General features: G+C 58.3%; 1 protein-coding gene across 1 annotated transcript in view; it reads left to right on the top strand.

Annotated features, from left to right (window-relative positions):
* NKAIN1 (sodium/potassium transporting ATPase interacting 1) overlaps positions 1-15,318 on the top strand; it is a 211,299-nt gene that overhangs the window by 182,093 nt on the left and 13,888 nt on the right. The window contains exon 6 of the mRNA XM_075908789.2: positions 1,471-1,552. Within this exon, the coding sequence (XP_075764904.1) occupies positions 1,471-1,552 (82 nt within the window). The remainder of the gene's footprint in view (positions 1-1,470; positions 1,553-15,318) is intronic.

Here is a 15,318-nt window from a genome sequence, read left to right as displayed (position 1 = left end):
GGGGACACAAGAGGGGCTGGTGAAGGGTGAGGGTGAGTCGAGAAAAGGTGGGGGGGTGGCTCGGCAGCCAGGGTACGTGACAGAGAAAGGGGGTGAACCAATCCTGGAACAAGACCCCGCACGGGATCTGCTTTGCAAGTGCTGCACAAAATGGAGCCTTTCCCCTCGTGCTTCGAAAGCGCAGGGCAGCGACCGAACCCTGCTGGCACGGAGCAAAGAGCAGAAAGTCACACACGCTGTGATGTAACCCCCCCCTCCTCCCCCAGTGGCCCAGGCAGGTAATGTTGGCAGTTGCCCCCCAGACAGGCAGGACTGCGGGTGGGAGAGGCAAGGATTTGCCTTGCGTTAGCTTTGTGAAAGAGTCACCGTCCCTTGTGAGCGCGCCACTCTTTGGAGTGACCCCTCTGCAGCCCACAAGTGCTGCTGGCACTAGAGAATGTCCACTGAGCCGCAGAGCGTCCCGGCACTTCGCAGATCACAGGTAGTCAGGGCCCTGCGGTAAGCAGAACTGCCTTGGCTCTGCGTTTGCACATGGCCACCACAGCGGGGGCCAGCGGCAGATATAGGGCAGGGTGAGGGGGCGGCTGCCCCGGGCCCCGCGCCCTGGGCCCCGCAAAACTCTCATCCACCCCTGGTGGGGGCCCGATCCTTTGCTGGGGATCTCTGCATGGAAAAGAGCCCCTCGTCTTCCCTGTCTTCAGGAAGGCTGCGTGGTCTAGTGGTGGCCGGGGAGGGAGGGGAACTCGGAGAAAATCCTTCTCCTCCCTGTGCCACGTGTCACATGGCGTAGCAATGCCAGCCTGCACCAGGGCCGGGGGATTAGCTTCCCTGGAGCCCCTCTGCAGAACACCTTCAGATCCTGGAAGTGGCTAGAAAAGCACAAACTGCAGGAGAAAGAACCCCCCGACTGAGCAATCACACACGCGCGCACACAGAGATCAGCTCAAATCTCCTCCCAGCCTCTGCGGCTCCGAGGGGCTCCTCCCTCCTCCTTTTCCATTTGCAGAAAAGGCTCCTCTTTTGGCCGAGCCCTTATGCCTTGTGAAACGAGGTGCACGGGGCTCCCCGAAAGAGCGCGCTTGCTCTTCCGCAAAACCCCGTAGTCTAGACTAGCCTGTCTGGGACGCTGCATTGACTTCGGGGGTCCCTGTGGATTCCACCACTGGGGAGAGGGATCGGGCCCAGGGGGCGCGTTCGTGTGCCGATGCACGGCCTCTGCCTGTCACGCTCACGCAGTCCGACGCGCTCTGCCTCAAACGCTTTCTCCTGCTCAGCCAGTCACACGAGGGTCCTGCTGGCACATCGCACCCGCCAGGAAGAGCCCTGTTGCCGCAGATTGGGCTGCTACCCTGGAGTGGGGGCAAGAGGGAGGGAAGAGAAGAAGGAAGGAGTCAAATCCACTGCCCCATCCTGCTCCAGCCATGTCTCCTGCCCCTGCTGACCCCCCTTCCTGTTCTTTCCTCCCCACAGTTGACTTCATTGGCGGATTCGATTCCTACGGCTACCAGGCCCCACAGAAGACGTCACACTTACAGCTACAGCCTTTGTACACGTGAGTGTCCCTGCTCATGGGGGGGAGCGGGGCCCCATCCCACGAGGGGCAGGATGGCTCTGGGGACTGGCCATGGGCCATGCGGCTGTCCCCCTCTGATCAGCCCTGACTCCTGGCAGGCCACAAGCCACCAGCACAGCTGGCCCCAAACAGCCCCCTTGGCAGAGGGCCAGCTGCCCTACTCGTCAGGGTGAGGTGCTGTGGGGAGTCGCACGCCCTGCCCTGGCCTCTCTATAAACCAGGGCCCCCCTCTCCAGAGTGGCCCAGGGAGGCTGGGTTGCTAGGGCAAATGGGGAGGCCACACACTAGCAAAGCTCCCCTCGGCATGCCCCGGTGCCCCCCACCCCGCCAGGCTCGCCGAGAGCTGGGCGAGCGGCCCCAGGCCCTTTGCAGGGAGGTGAACGCAGCGGCTCTGGGAGCCAGGTCGTGAGAGACACAGGCCCCGGCCTAAGCCCACAACGGCGCCGGCGGATCCCTGGCGGGACCGGGCAGCCGGGGGAGACGTGAACCCAGCTCCGGGGCTCGGGGGGAGGGCAGGCTTGGGGCTCCCCCGCTTTCCCCACAGGTGGCCAATGGGGACTCAGGGCTTCAGGGAGGTGTCGGGTTCTAGCCCACGAGGGACTGCGATGGGAGCCGGATGTGCAGGAGGATCCTGAGGCCTCGCACTGAGCGAAGGGACAGAGGGGCCAGACTCAGAACCAGGGAGTGCGCTGCAGGGAGAGATACTGAGACCTCACTGCTGTGTGGGTGGGGGCTGGGGGCTGTGCACTGGAGGGCACCTCACTGCTGTGTGGGTGGGGGCTGGGGGCTGGGGGCTGGGGGGGCACCTCACTGCTGTGTGAGTGGGGGCTGGGGGCTGGGCACTGGAGGGCACCTCACTGCTGTGTGGGTGGAGGCTGGGGGCTGTGCACTGGGGGGGCACCTCACTGCTGTGTGGGTTGGGGCTGGGTGCTGTGCACTGGAGGGCACCTCACTGCTGTGTGGGTGGGGGCTGGGGGCTGGGCACTGGGGGGCACCTCACTGCTGTGTGGGTGGGGGCTGGGGGCTGTGCACTGGGGGCACCTGACTGCTGTGTGGGTGGGGGCTGGGTGCTGTGCACTGGGGGGCACCTCACTGCTGTGTGGGTGGGGGCTGGGGGCTGGGCACTGGGGGGCACCTCACTGCTGTGTGGGTGGGGGCTGGGCACTGGGGGGCACCTCACTCCTGGCCCACAGACCCACAGCGCTCCCGGTCTTCCTGTCCTGATCCTCCAGGCAGCTGTCCCAGACAACTCAGCCCTGACCCAGAGCCCCCTGGCCCTAAGCCCCCCCTTTGCCCAGAGCCTCCTGGCCCTAAGCCCCCCCTTTGCCCAGAGCCTCCTGGCCCTAAGCCCCCTGGCCCTAAGCCCCCCCTTTGCCCAGAGCCTCCTGGCCCTAAGCCCCCCGGCCCTAAGCCCCCCTGGCCCTAAGCCCCCCGGCCCTAAGCCCCCTGGCCCTAAGCCCCCCCGGCCCTAAGCCGCCCTTGCTCAGAGCCCCCTTGCCCAGAGCCCACAGCGCTGCCCCGCCAACACAGGCAATTTTAACCTGCCACCTCCCAGCTGTTCTATCCCTGGCTTGTCTCCATTGATCAGACCGACAATGGCCCCAGGGCCCTGGATCCAGAGAAACAAGAGCTGCCCCAGGGCCCGGGGGTGGGAGCGCGGTGCAGAAATTGGCTCTGCTCCGTGGCTCTCCAGCCCTGTGCTGGGCAGCCGCTAGGCCTCTGGCATGCCGGGTGTTTTCCAGGGGGAGCAGCGTCTCTTCAGAGAAGTGCCCCCCCCCCCCCCCCCCCCGCCGATGGAGCTTAACTAGGTAAATGCTCAAATGAGATAACGATGAAAAACCGAAAGGGATTAGCCTCGTTTGGGCTTTGCTGGCTGCCAAAAATTAATTGTGTTTTAAGTCTTGTATGTAAATTCAAGGGCAGGCAGTGCAATTAGAGATGCAGAGAGGAGAGAAATGCCTCCCGAGCGCTGCCGTGCCCAGGCTCAGCGCTGCCCGTCTCTGGGCTCCAAAGGGAAATGCCCCGTAGCCGGGCAGCGGGGGAGGTGGCTAGCGCAAAGGGGCTGCAGCGCAGCGGGGGGAGGAACACGTCGTGGGGGGCGGTGAAATCTGCAGGGCCACGCCCGGGATTGAGTTGGCCCTCGGCTCCCAGGAGGGAGATGGCTGGGAACTGGAGGAGCCTTTTCCAACATAAATGCCACTCAGAGGCGGCTACGGGACATTTCTTCTCTGCTTTGCTTTGTCGCTAGCGTGTTAGCTCAGACCAGAAGCGCTTTGGGGCGGGGACGGCTAGTTACCTCGTGGCTGGGCAGCCACAGGGGAGCCCGTAGGCACATGCAGGAAAATGTCACCTCATGACTTGGAAGCCTGCAAACGAGCCGTCTCCTCGCTCCCGAGTCCCTGGGTGCTGCAGCCTCCCGAGGGAGACAGAGCCACGCTGGCGTGGCGTGGAGAACTTCGGCCTTAAAGCGGCCCCAGCGCGGTGCTGCCCCGCCTGCAGGGCTGACACTCAGCTGGCTGTCAGCTGTTCCCTGCGCAGCTGGGGGTGCAATGTGCCCCTTGGCACTTGGTCACCGCTTTGCTGGCTACGCAACCCTGCCAGTTTGGGGGCTGGCAGAGGACAAGTCCCTGGGGCGGCTGGCCCAGCTCAGTAGGGTGCTGTGCAGAGGGAGCCTGCCACTGGTAGACTAGGCATGACGGCAGAGGAGGCCTGCGAACTCTGGCGGCTGTGCTGAGACCAGATTCTGCGACGGCCTTGGGGCAGCCAGTCAAAGAGCATCGGCCAGTGCTGGAGCCGTGCGTGTGTTTCTTTGAGTTTGCAATGAGGGTCGAATTTCTTTCCAAGCAACCAAGACAACGGGCTGGCTCACAACCGGCCGTAGTGTGGCATTGCAGTAGCACCTGACGTCCCTTGCGGGGGTTCGGGACCCCGCTGTCAGTGTTCCCTTTACGCTAAGTGTTTGAGAGGTTCAGATACCACCCTGCTGACTGACAGAGCACCCACAGCCAGCAGCATGTGTTTCTACTGGCGGTGCACATCCACCCGTGCGTTGGCGCCCATAACAAAATTTATTCCACACACGGTTGGCAGAATTAGCGGGAATACTGCCCACTGTGCGAGGCACCAAATGCACATCCAAAGTGCACAGAGCTCTTGGGGATTCTGCTTCCTTTGGCCTCCAGGGATCAGTTGCCCCCATTTGAATGTGTAGTGTGTGATGGTGTTATTGGGCAAATCCTGGCATGTCAGCCCGACACACTGAATTCAGTGGGATCTGGCCCCCCGCTGTGGAGCAGACAGTGTGAAGCGGCTGGACGGGCCTGGATTCCTCAGTGTTGTACCGCTCACGGAACGGTGCCGGACGGCGCATGCAGTGAATTGAACTTGGCCAGATGCACCTGCAGCTGCCTAAACCCCTTCCCGCTTGGGAAGAGCAGCAGCGCCAGGCGCAGGGAGCACAGGCCTGTCCAGGAAGCTCCCTGGGCACAGAGTGAGCCTGGCGGGTTGTTCCAAAGATGAACCGAAAGGCTGGGGTGGTTTCTCATGAGGGTTCTGTTTTGGGAGATTAAAGCCCAGGTACCGGCCACGTTAGGCATCACTGCCCCCCCAGTGAGCAGCCGGGAGCCTGGCAGTTCTCTGAGCGGCTACAAGTCAGACTCCAGCATCTCCTTTCGGAGGGCTTTGCAGGCCGACTCTTTCACGCTGCCCATGCTCAGTGCTGGATCGTTGGCTGCAGGCTGGGACTCAGTGACTACCCCAACCACAAAGGAGCCAGCTCTAGGATTCCCCGAGCCAGCGGCTCAGCAGTAATTGCCGTAAACTGGCTGCAGCAGTGCCGAAAGCTGCAGGGCTCGTGGGCGCGACCAGAGATTTCTGCAGCAGCGTTTCATGAGCGTTCTTGAAGCCACAAGAGATACAGGGTCCTCTAACGGTGGTTACAAAGCGATAGGCGCTACAGACAAAACTCAGCTAGACAAAGCCTTGAATTATGATTTGCTTTGGCTTCATTTCTGCATAGCGTGTAAGCTGGGCCTGCCAGCGCTGGGAGCAGGTCAGATTTCACACGCTCAGCAGGACTGCGCTAGGTAGGAGACACTGAGGAACACTTACGATCGAGCCCCAGGTGGGGCTGGCAATGGGGCAGCGGCTGCTTTATTCTTCATCCGTTAATGGATCCGTGGGGTACCAGAGCTTGCAATTCTGCAAGTACGACGACAGGCCTCGAGAAGCGAATCCCTGGCTGGCTCCCAGGGCCTGGGGAGCCCACAAGCCTTTTCCAGCTGCCTTGTATTTTCGGAGCCAGGCACGTTTCAAGCAACGAGTGGGAGTGAGCTACAAACCCGCTTTGTGTGTTGCACGGCCTCTGAGCACGCTCGGGCACCGCGGATGGCCCCGTGCAAGCGCCCGCCTGGGCTTGTGGGTACGTCTAGACTGCATTGCTCTGTCGACAGCAAGACGTAGATTAGGCACGTCGAAATTGCTAAGGAAGTGGGGATTTAAATATGCCGCGCTTCATTAGCATAAACATGGCTGCCACTTTTTTCGAAACGGAGCTTTTTTGGGAAAAAAAGGCAGTCTAGATGTGGATCTGTTGAAAATAAACCCTTTTTTGACAGATCCTGTAAACCTCATTTTTTGAGGGACATAAAAAAAGCTCCATTTCGGAAAAAAGTGGCAGCCATGTTTATGCTAATGAAGCCGGGATATTTAAATCCCCACTTCATTAGCAATTTCGACGTGCCTAATCTACATCTCTCTGTCAAGAGAGGGGTGGAGTCTAGACGTACCGGGACGGGACGGGCTCCTGCCGGCTCTGGCAATAGGAGAGCGGACATAACGCTGGGCGCACTCGCCCATCCTGGCATCTTGGCACTCCTCTGCCCCACAGACCTTTAACATGACCCCTCCCCAGCCTGGCCTGAAGCCTCTTCGGGTCGCTGAACCCCCCCGGGATGCCGCAAGGACTCCATTCCTCTCCCGGCTGGCAGGCTGAATTGGCCTTGGGAGGAGCTAACAAGAAGAAGGTGATCAGAGAGGGGGCGGGGCCCCTACTGGATGAAGAAGGTAACCTAGTGACAGATGATGTGGAGAAAGCTGAAGTACTCAATGCTTTCTTTGCCTCTGTATTCACGGACAAGGTCGGCTCCTGGACTTCTGCGCCAAGTGACACAAGATGGGATGAAGATGGACAGCCCTTGGTGGGTAAAGAACAGGTTAGGAACTATTTAGAAAAGCTAAACGTACATAAATCCATGGGTCTGGACTTAGTGCAGCCGAGGGTACTGAGGGAGTTGGCAAATGTCATTGTGGAGCCTTTGGCTATTATCTTTGAAAAATCGTGGAGATCGGGAGAAATCCCGGATGACTGGAAAAAGGCAAATGTAGTGCCCATCTTCAAAAAAGGGAAGAAGGACGATCCAGGGAACTATAGGCCGGTCAGTCTTACCTCGGTTCCTGGAAAAATCATGGAAGGGATCCCTAAGGAATCCATTTTGAGGCACTTGGAAGAGAGGAAAGTGATTAGGAATAGTCAGCATGGATTCACAAAGGGCAAGTCATGCCTGACCAATCTGATTAACTTCTATGATGAGGTAACTGGCTCGGTGGACGTGGGAAAGTCAGTGGATGTGATATACCTTGACTTTAGCAAGGCTTTTGATACGGTCTCCCACAATATTCTTGCCAGCAAGTTAAGGGAATGTGGATTGGATAAATGGACGGTAAGATGGATAGAAAGATGGCTAGAAGGCTGGGCCCAGCGGGTAGTGATCAACGGCTCGATGTCAGGATGGTGGTCGGTTTCTAGCGGAGTGCCCCAAGGTTCGGTTCTAGGACTGGTTTTGTTCAATATCTTTATTAATGATCTGGATGAGGGGATGGATTGCACCCTCAGCAAGTTTGCGGATGACACTAAGCTGGGGGGAGAGGTAGATACGCTCAAGGGCAGAGATAGGGTCCAGAGTGACTTAGACAAATTGGAAGATTGGGCCACAAGAAATCTGATGAGGTTCAACAAGGACAAGTGTAGAGTCCTGCACTTGGGATGGAAGAATCCCAAGCATAGTTACAGGCTGGGGACCAACCGGTTAAGTAGTAGTTCTGCAAAAAAGGACCTGGGGGTTACAGTGGATGAGAAGCTGGATATGAGTCAACAGCGTGTCCTTGTAGCCAAGAAGGCTAATGGCATATTAGGTTGCATTAAGAGGAGCATTGCCAGCAGATCCAGAGATGTCATTATTCCCCTTTATTCGGCTTTGGTGAGGCCGCATCTGGAGTATTGTGTCCAGTTCTGGGCTCCCCACTACAAAAAGGATGTGGACGCATTGGAGAGGGTCCAGCGGAGGGCAACCAAAATGATTAGGGGGCTGGAGCTTATGACTTATGAGGAGAGGCTAAGGGACTTGGGTTTGTTTAGTCTGCAGAAGCGAAGAGTGAGGGGGGATTTGAGAGCAGCCTTCACCTTCCTGAAGGGAGGTTCCAAAGAGGATGGAGAGAGGCTGTTCTCAGTAGTGACAGATGCAGAACAAGGAGCAATGGTCTCAAGTTGTGGTGGGAGAGGTCCAGGTTGGATATTAGGAAAAACTATTTCACTAGGAGGGAGGTGAAGCACTGGAATGGGCTACCTAGGGAAGTAGTAGAGTCTCCATCCCTAGAGGTGTTTAAGTCTCAGCTTGACAAAGCCCTGGCTGGGTTGATTTAGTTGGGATTGGTCCTGCCTAGAGCAGGGGGCTGGACTTGATGACCTTCTGAGGTCTCTTCCAGTTCTATGATAAGGGGATGGTTTGAGAACATGATCTTGGTAACTAATTGACCATTTATTATCAGTGGAAAATAGGTCAATGGAGGGATGATAGGAGTTACTATAGAGAACTTTCTGGGTGTCTGGCTGGTGAGTCTTGCCCACATGCTCAGGGTTTAGCTGATCGCCATATTTGGGGTCGGGAAGGAATTTTCCTCCAGGGTAGATTGGCAGAGGCCCTGGAGGTTTTTTGCCTTCCTCTGTAGCATTGGGCACAGATCACAGCTGAAGGACTCTCTGCATGTTGGGGCCTTCAAAGTATTTGAAGGCTTCAATATCTGAGACATAGGTGAGAGGATTATTCTAGGAGGGGTGGGTGAGATTCTGTGGCCTGCACTGTGCAGGGGGTCAGACTAGATGATCATAATGGTCCCTTCTGACCTTAAAGTCTATGAGTCTGTGAGTCTATGAGCTGGCCTGAGAGCGAGCGGGAGCAGGTGGTCTGCATCTGGGGCTCAGGCCAGGCAGTCGCAGCCCGCTGGAGTGTCTGACATCTGGCAAGGTGCCTCTTCAGACTGACTGTTCGGTTCATAACTCGGGAGCAGACTGCGCGCGCCCAAGCAGAACGGGGGCAGCCTAGTATTAGTAACAGCAATGATTGCAGGGCTGCAGGGCTGGCAGCAGTGCCCCGGGCCAGACACACCTCAGCGGGAGGCAGCTTCCCTGCCTGCACGTTCACTCACTGCCTCGCCCCTCGCTTCAGTCCAATGCCAAAGAGCCGCTGAAGCCCCGTTGCCGTCATCTGATTCTTTAAGCGCCCGGGCCCCAGTTTCTAAAAAAGGCTGCCTAGCCTGCCCGTACAGAGCCTGCCCTGGAGCCCAAACCCAGAAGGGCATGTGAACGCCAGTGGGCGCACACGCGTGTGAGCTGAAGTAGCGTGTTGGCACACACACTGGACTGGGCGCTCGTGATTCTACAGAGGGTGCTTTCTGGGGGATGCTGGACACAGCCGGACTGCGGGTCCCAGCCCTCGCTGCCTAGTGTCGCCCAAGGGCCTCCGCAGGCCTGGACTCCGCACGTGTGCAGGGACGGCCGAGAAATCGATTTAAACACCACACGTTTGTACCACGAGTTGTAGCGCTGCAACGGTGCCGCTGTCGCACTGTGGCAGACACTGCAGCAGCCAAAGGATGGTGCAGGGATGTCAGGAATGGTGTAGATGGAGCTTGGTCCTGCCTTGAGGGCGGGGGGCTGGACTCGATGACCTCTCGAGGTCCCTTCCAGTCCTATGATTCTATGATTCTATGAAAGGGGCTTCTGTTGCTGCCAGGACTCCGCCCCCGGCGGGATACAGATGAACGCGTCTGCCAACCCTGTGGCACTTCCAGTCACCCCACCTGAGTCCCACAAGGCACAACGCTTTCCACAGCCCTCAGTGCTATAGGCAGGCCAGCCCACGAGGAGGTGGAGGGAGCCAATCCTGGGACTCCTAGCCCAGGTCTTCACTAGGGAGTTAATTTGAAATAACAAGCAGAGCGTCCACACTACCAAGCCCGTTATTTCGAGCGAATACCTCCTGCTTTCCGCGGGGAATAGCGCTTATTTGGAAATAGCGGGAGTGTGGCGGCTCCGCTGCTGCTGTTTCAAAACAGCGTCATTCGAAGGAATTACCCCCCAGTGCCTCCTGGGGCTCCACGTCGAGGTAGCGCATCCACATGAGGGGAGCCGGCCTCGGACTCATTTCGAGGCCCCCCCTGTAGTGTGGACGCGCTATCCCGAAATAGTTATTTGGGGAGTTATTTCAAAATAATTTCCTCGTGTGTAATTTCCCTTAAAGGGGACCTGCAGCATTGCGAAGCGAGCTGAGGGAAGCCTAGATTTCTGGGTTGACACCCCATTGACCAGGCTGTCAGGCCAGCCACCTGCAGACTCGGCGTCTGTTCACCTTTGTCTCCTGCCCCTTGCTGGTTTGCTGGCGCTGTCCCAGGGCTGGAGGCTGCAGAGGGCGGCTTGCACTGTCACTATGCACCAGTGAATTCTGGGCTCTTCTCGGTGACTCGGGAAGGGTGAGGAGAGCAGGAGCAGCCCTGCAGTTCCCTCCCAGAGCCGTCCTGCTGCTCCGGCCCTGCGTTCCCCCACAGCTCTGCCAATGCCCCAACCTGCAGCACCTCCCGGCTTTCCAGCTGTGGGCCTCTCTTGACCAGAGGCCACCCACCCTGAGGACGGCACTGGTTGCTTTGTGAGGGTGACAGCCATTCACCTGAACCTAGACTGACAGCTCCAAACTCGATGGCCTACAACCTAAGGAAGTACAGCCCACTCCCTACAGACGGCCGGAGACCCTGAGCTGCTCTGGAGACGAGGGCAGTATGAGAATGCGAGTAGAACAGACACACGTGCCAGAACACTGGGAACCTCACTTGCCCTGTTGGACACACTGTCTTTCTAAAGCCAGCACACCTCACCTGGCACCAGCCGGGGCTTTCTGAGACAGTCCATCCAGGCGCCTCAAAACAACTGCCTGAGTGCACCACTAGGGGTGTTAAATATCGGTTAACTGAATAGTCGATTAATCTCGTGAGTTCTTATCAGTTATTCAATTATTGTACAGTCCCCAGGGCTGGGGCCGGCAGCCAGTGCAATCCGGCTTCCCTCCCAAGAAGCCCCAAGCCACTCTGCATTGCTGCCTCTGGATCAGAGGCAGCAGCATGTGGTGCCAGGCAGGAGCTGGTTTGTGAGGGGAGCCAGTTTAAAAACTAGCTCCCCTTGCGGACCGGCTGCCGGTTGCTCTGCGCTGCTGTCTCTGATACAATTCAGCAGTGCAGAGTGGCAGGGGGTTCCTCGGGAGTGAGGGTGGATTGCACTGGCTGCCGGCCCCTGTCCGGGGGGAGGGAGGAGCTGAGTTCCCGCCCTGGCACGAGCCAGAACTGAGCCAGGGTGCCTGCTCGCCTCGCTTCTAATACACTTTAAATGCAGAGCTGCAGTGGGGGTAGGACGCAGACCTGGCACAAGCCAGACTGAGCCGGGCAGCTGGCCAGCCTGCTAAAAAATGCACTGGCAACGGGGGAAATGCGTGTAGTCGATAGCATTAGCCTAGAAGCTTTTGCGTATTGGTTAATCAGTTAATCGACTCCACTATTACATCCCTCGTGCCCACATCTCCGCCTGGGCTGAGACTGTCCGCTGGGCTTCACGTGCCCACCGCCACCTCGTAGTCTGCTCCCCCAGCACGTGAATGTCCTGCGACGTAGTTACTCCTTGTATTGTTTGAGCAGTGGTGGGCAACCTGCAACCCGAGGGCTATTTGCAGCCCATCGTGTGTGGCCCATGAGACATTTTGTTCAGTGTTGCCCTGGTTCAGGGCTGCGAGATTCCGCTGGTTTCTGTCCACATCATGTTTTCCCTACCGGTGTTACTCAAGTGACACACCGGTAAAGCCAGCGCACATGCAGTGCGGTGCACACTGATTGCACACAACCGTGACCGCAAGAGCCCTCTACATCCGGCCACAGCGCTGCTACGGTTCGGGCGGCCCCCCCGTAAGCCCTAGGTACCCACGTGCAGCAAAACTACCCTGTCCCAGGAGAACGTATCGGTCACAACAATCCTGCAGCCCCCCGAGAGGAGGGAGGGCCAGTCCTGGGGCCGACTCACTAGCCAAGGTTGCCCCTGGCTGATTCCCAGCGAGGTCTGCCTGACATCTAGCATCCCCACGGCAATGTTGGTTCGAGCTCATTTTGTCCAAAGAGCCCAGCTCTGGATGGTCGGGTGTGAAATGTTACTCGCCTCACGCACAGCTGCAGCCGTGGGGAGCTGGCCCAGCCGGACAGGATCTGCCGCTAGTACGCGGGGTGTGTGGAGAGAAGCTCCCGCAGAAGCACAAAGCCGAGTCGGGCTCTCTCTGCTTCTGCGCTGCCATGGCAACTCGTCTCTTCCTCCCTCCTCTGCACCCCGTGCAGCTCTGCCGAAGGGCACCAGTCGGGGCAGAGCCCACCCTGTCCTGCATTCACCGAGGCTCCCTGAATGCCTGTGACAGAGGTCAGCCACCGCTGTCCTTTCTTAGGGGGAGACAGTGCGACCTAGTGGGTTGAGCGCTGGCTCAGTACTGCAGGAAACCTGGGGGTTATTCCTGTCACAGCCCCTGGCCTGCGAGGTGAGCCAGGCCAGTCACGCCCCCCTCAGTCCTCTCGGTTTCCTCATCAGTAAAACGGGTGGCGAGTCTGAGCTCCGTTGCTCAGAGCGTTGAGATCTGCTCATGCAAAGCCCTGTAGAAGGGGGAGGGGTTGTTATTTGACGGGTGGGGAAGTGACCATCGACAGGGCAAGGGACCCATGTCAGTGCTGCCCTGCTGGCCGCAGACCCCAGCCCTGTGCCCTTACTGCAAGCCCGTGCTCTCAAACACCAGCCGAGCCCGGAGGAAGCCAACGCGACTGGATGGCGCATGCCAAGGGAAGCCATGGCGCTCACCCGACAGGAACCGGCGTTAAACCAGCTCCCTGCTCCGGCCTGAACCAGTCTGGGACAAAGCGGCTCTGCAGGGCCCTTCCATCAGCTCTGACCAGTAGCACGCAGCCAGTTCCTGCGCCCGGTGACCCTGCGGGGAGGGGGGAGCTGCACCGCGGCAATGCCGGGGGCTCCTCCGGATTCTGCCTCTGGCCTAGGGACTTGAATAAAAATCAGCCCTCAAGAACTGGCTGGAAGAGGTTTAATCTTCAGCTGCTGGTGTTTTCCAGACTCTGTGCTGACCTGCTTCCAGCCCCAGGCCTGCGCAGGGCAGTCACATACAGCCCCTGTGTGCTGCTGTCTCCAAAGGGCAGGGTGGATCTCCAGGCTCCTGAAATCCAGAGCTGCCCTCGGCCCCGAGCCACTCCCAGGAGCATCGGAAGGGCCACGCTGCGTCAGACCCGTGTCCTGCCATCAGCAAACAGCTGTGGGATGATTTGCCCCCGGAGTGTTTCTTCTTCACTCTGGGCAGCGAATGGAGCAAAAGATTCCTTCGGAAACCTGGTCGCGCGTAACTCTGCTCACTGGCGTTCTGCCCAGGGTCCCGCAATGAGCCAGTACTTCACCCGTCGTAGGCCGTACTTCCCCTTTCCCACCAGTCGCAGGCCCCCATGGCAGACCCTGCCCACCGCTCCCATCCTGCGAGCTGACCCATATTTTCCTATCGCCGACTGTAACCACTGAACTACGCTTCTTCCTAAGTACAGTGCCAGCTGCAGCCGCACCAGACGGTGTTATGAATTGGTATGGAGTGGCCTGTCAGTCGGTAGATGCTGTCAGTGCACGACATAGGTGCACAGGAGACAAAGTGAGGAGTGCTGCTGTCTCCAGTCCCTGCGCTATAGCGGAGAGGAAGCTAAGGCTACATCCACACTGCGGAGCTATTTCGGGATACCGGAGTGTCCCCAAATCACTATCCCACGTCTTCCCAGCGAGCCCGTTATTTCAGGCGTGCTATTCCAATGTCCTTGTAACCCTCATTCCACGAGGAGTTTCGCAACCACGCTTCATTTCGAAATAGGTGCTGAGCAGACACCCTGATCACAGTCAGCCATTTCGAAATACGTCCAAAGAAGTTACACAATTTGTGTAGCTCAAACTGCGCATCTGATTGCGAGTTTCGGTGCAGTGTAGCCGCACCCTTAAACTTTAGTGCCCGTTTCTGATCTGGCTGGCAGGCATGGGCTGAATGCCCTGCGGAGAGCAGTCCAGTTCTGCTCTTGGAAGGGCTGAGGCAGGTCCCCCAGGACAGAGCACTGCAGGGAGCAGCTGTGACCGTGCGCCAGCCGATATCCTCGCCCCTCTGTGGGGCTCCCGGGGTGACAGCGCAAGAGAGCGGGGTCAGTTCCAAGTGGCACCTTCCGAGCAGACACTCAGAGCCTGGCACTGCAGTTCTAGGGGGTGGGGAACTCTGCACGGCCCGACACACAGACACAAGCACCTTCGGCCTCGGGGCTGCTCTCTGAAGTGCGTCTACGTGGACTCGGGCTTTGGTGCACTTAGCTCCTGGGCTAGTGCAGGCTGCTGGTCCTGCCCTACCTGCATCTCTAGCAGGGACTGGACTTGGAGCCTGTAGCTCTAAAGAAGGGGTGGGGAACCTCAGGTCTGGGGGCTGGATCAGCCCCCTCCCAGCTTTGGGGAGCCTGCGTTGGTGCTCCAGCCACCCTGCCGCCCCACCGTGGGGCTGGAGCATCCAAAATCTACTAGGCTGGGCCCCCCCGGCTCTGGTGTGCGAGGGGAACGTGGGGAGGGTCTTTCTCCTTCATGTCAGTGAGGGGTTGAGGTTGGTTTTTTGCTTGTTTGGTTTTTGTGCTTCTCACTTTTTTGCAGCCCCCAGATGATTTTTCTGTGGGTCAGCAGCCCCCGGCCCAAAACGGTTCCCACTCTAAAGACACAAACTGCTGTTGTGCAGCTCTGGGATTTGTGTTGTCCCCTGGAAACCGCAGCAGACTCAGAACCCGTTTGTACGGTCCAGCCACTAGCGGGCCACTAAGGCGTGTGCGCCCCATGGTGCGTCGTGTGAGGGAATCAGAAAATCACGCTACGTGGGGCGGGAAGAGGCCAAGAGGTCGCCTAGTCCAGCCCCGGTGCTGAGGCAGGGCCAGGTACCCTAGACCCTGCCAACAGGGCTGTGTCTAGACTGGCCAGTTTTTCCGGAAAATCAGCCGCTTTTCTGGAAAAACTTGCCAGCTGTCTACACTGGCCGCTTGAATTTCTGCAAAAGCACTGACGATCTCATGTAAGGTTGTCAGTGCTTTTGCGGAAAAACTATGCTGCTCCCGTTCGGGCAAAAGTCTTTTTCTGAAAAACTTTTGCGCAAAAGGGCCAGTGTAGACAGCTCAGATTTGTTTTCCGCAAAAAGGCCCCAATCGCGAAAATGGCGATCGGGGCTTTTTTGCGGAAAAGCGCGTCTAGATTGGCACGGACGCTTTTCTGCAAAAAGTGCTTTTCTGGAAAAGCATCCTGCCAATCTAGACACGCTTTTCCAAAAATGGTTTTAATG

Source organism: Pelodiscus sinensis, chromosome 26 (genome assembly GCF_052426305.1).
Source record: "Pelodiscus sinensis isolate ZL-2025 chromosome 26, ASM5242630v1, whole genome shotgun sequence".
NCBI classification, from domain to species: Eukaryota; Metazoa; Chordata; order Testudines; family Trionychidae; genus Pelodiscus; species Pelodiscus sinensis.
This window is presented reverse-complemented; position numbering and strand designations above follow the sequence as displayed.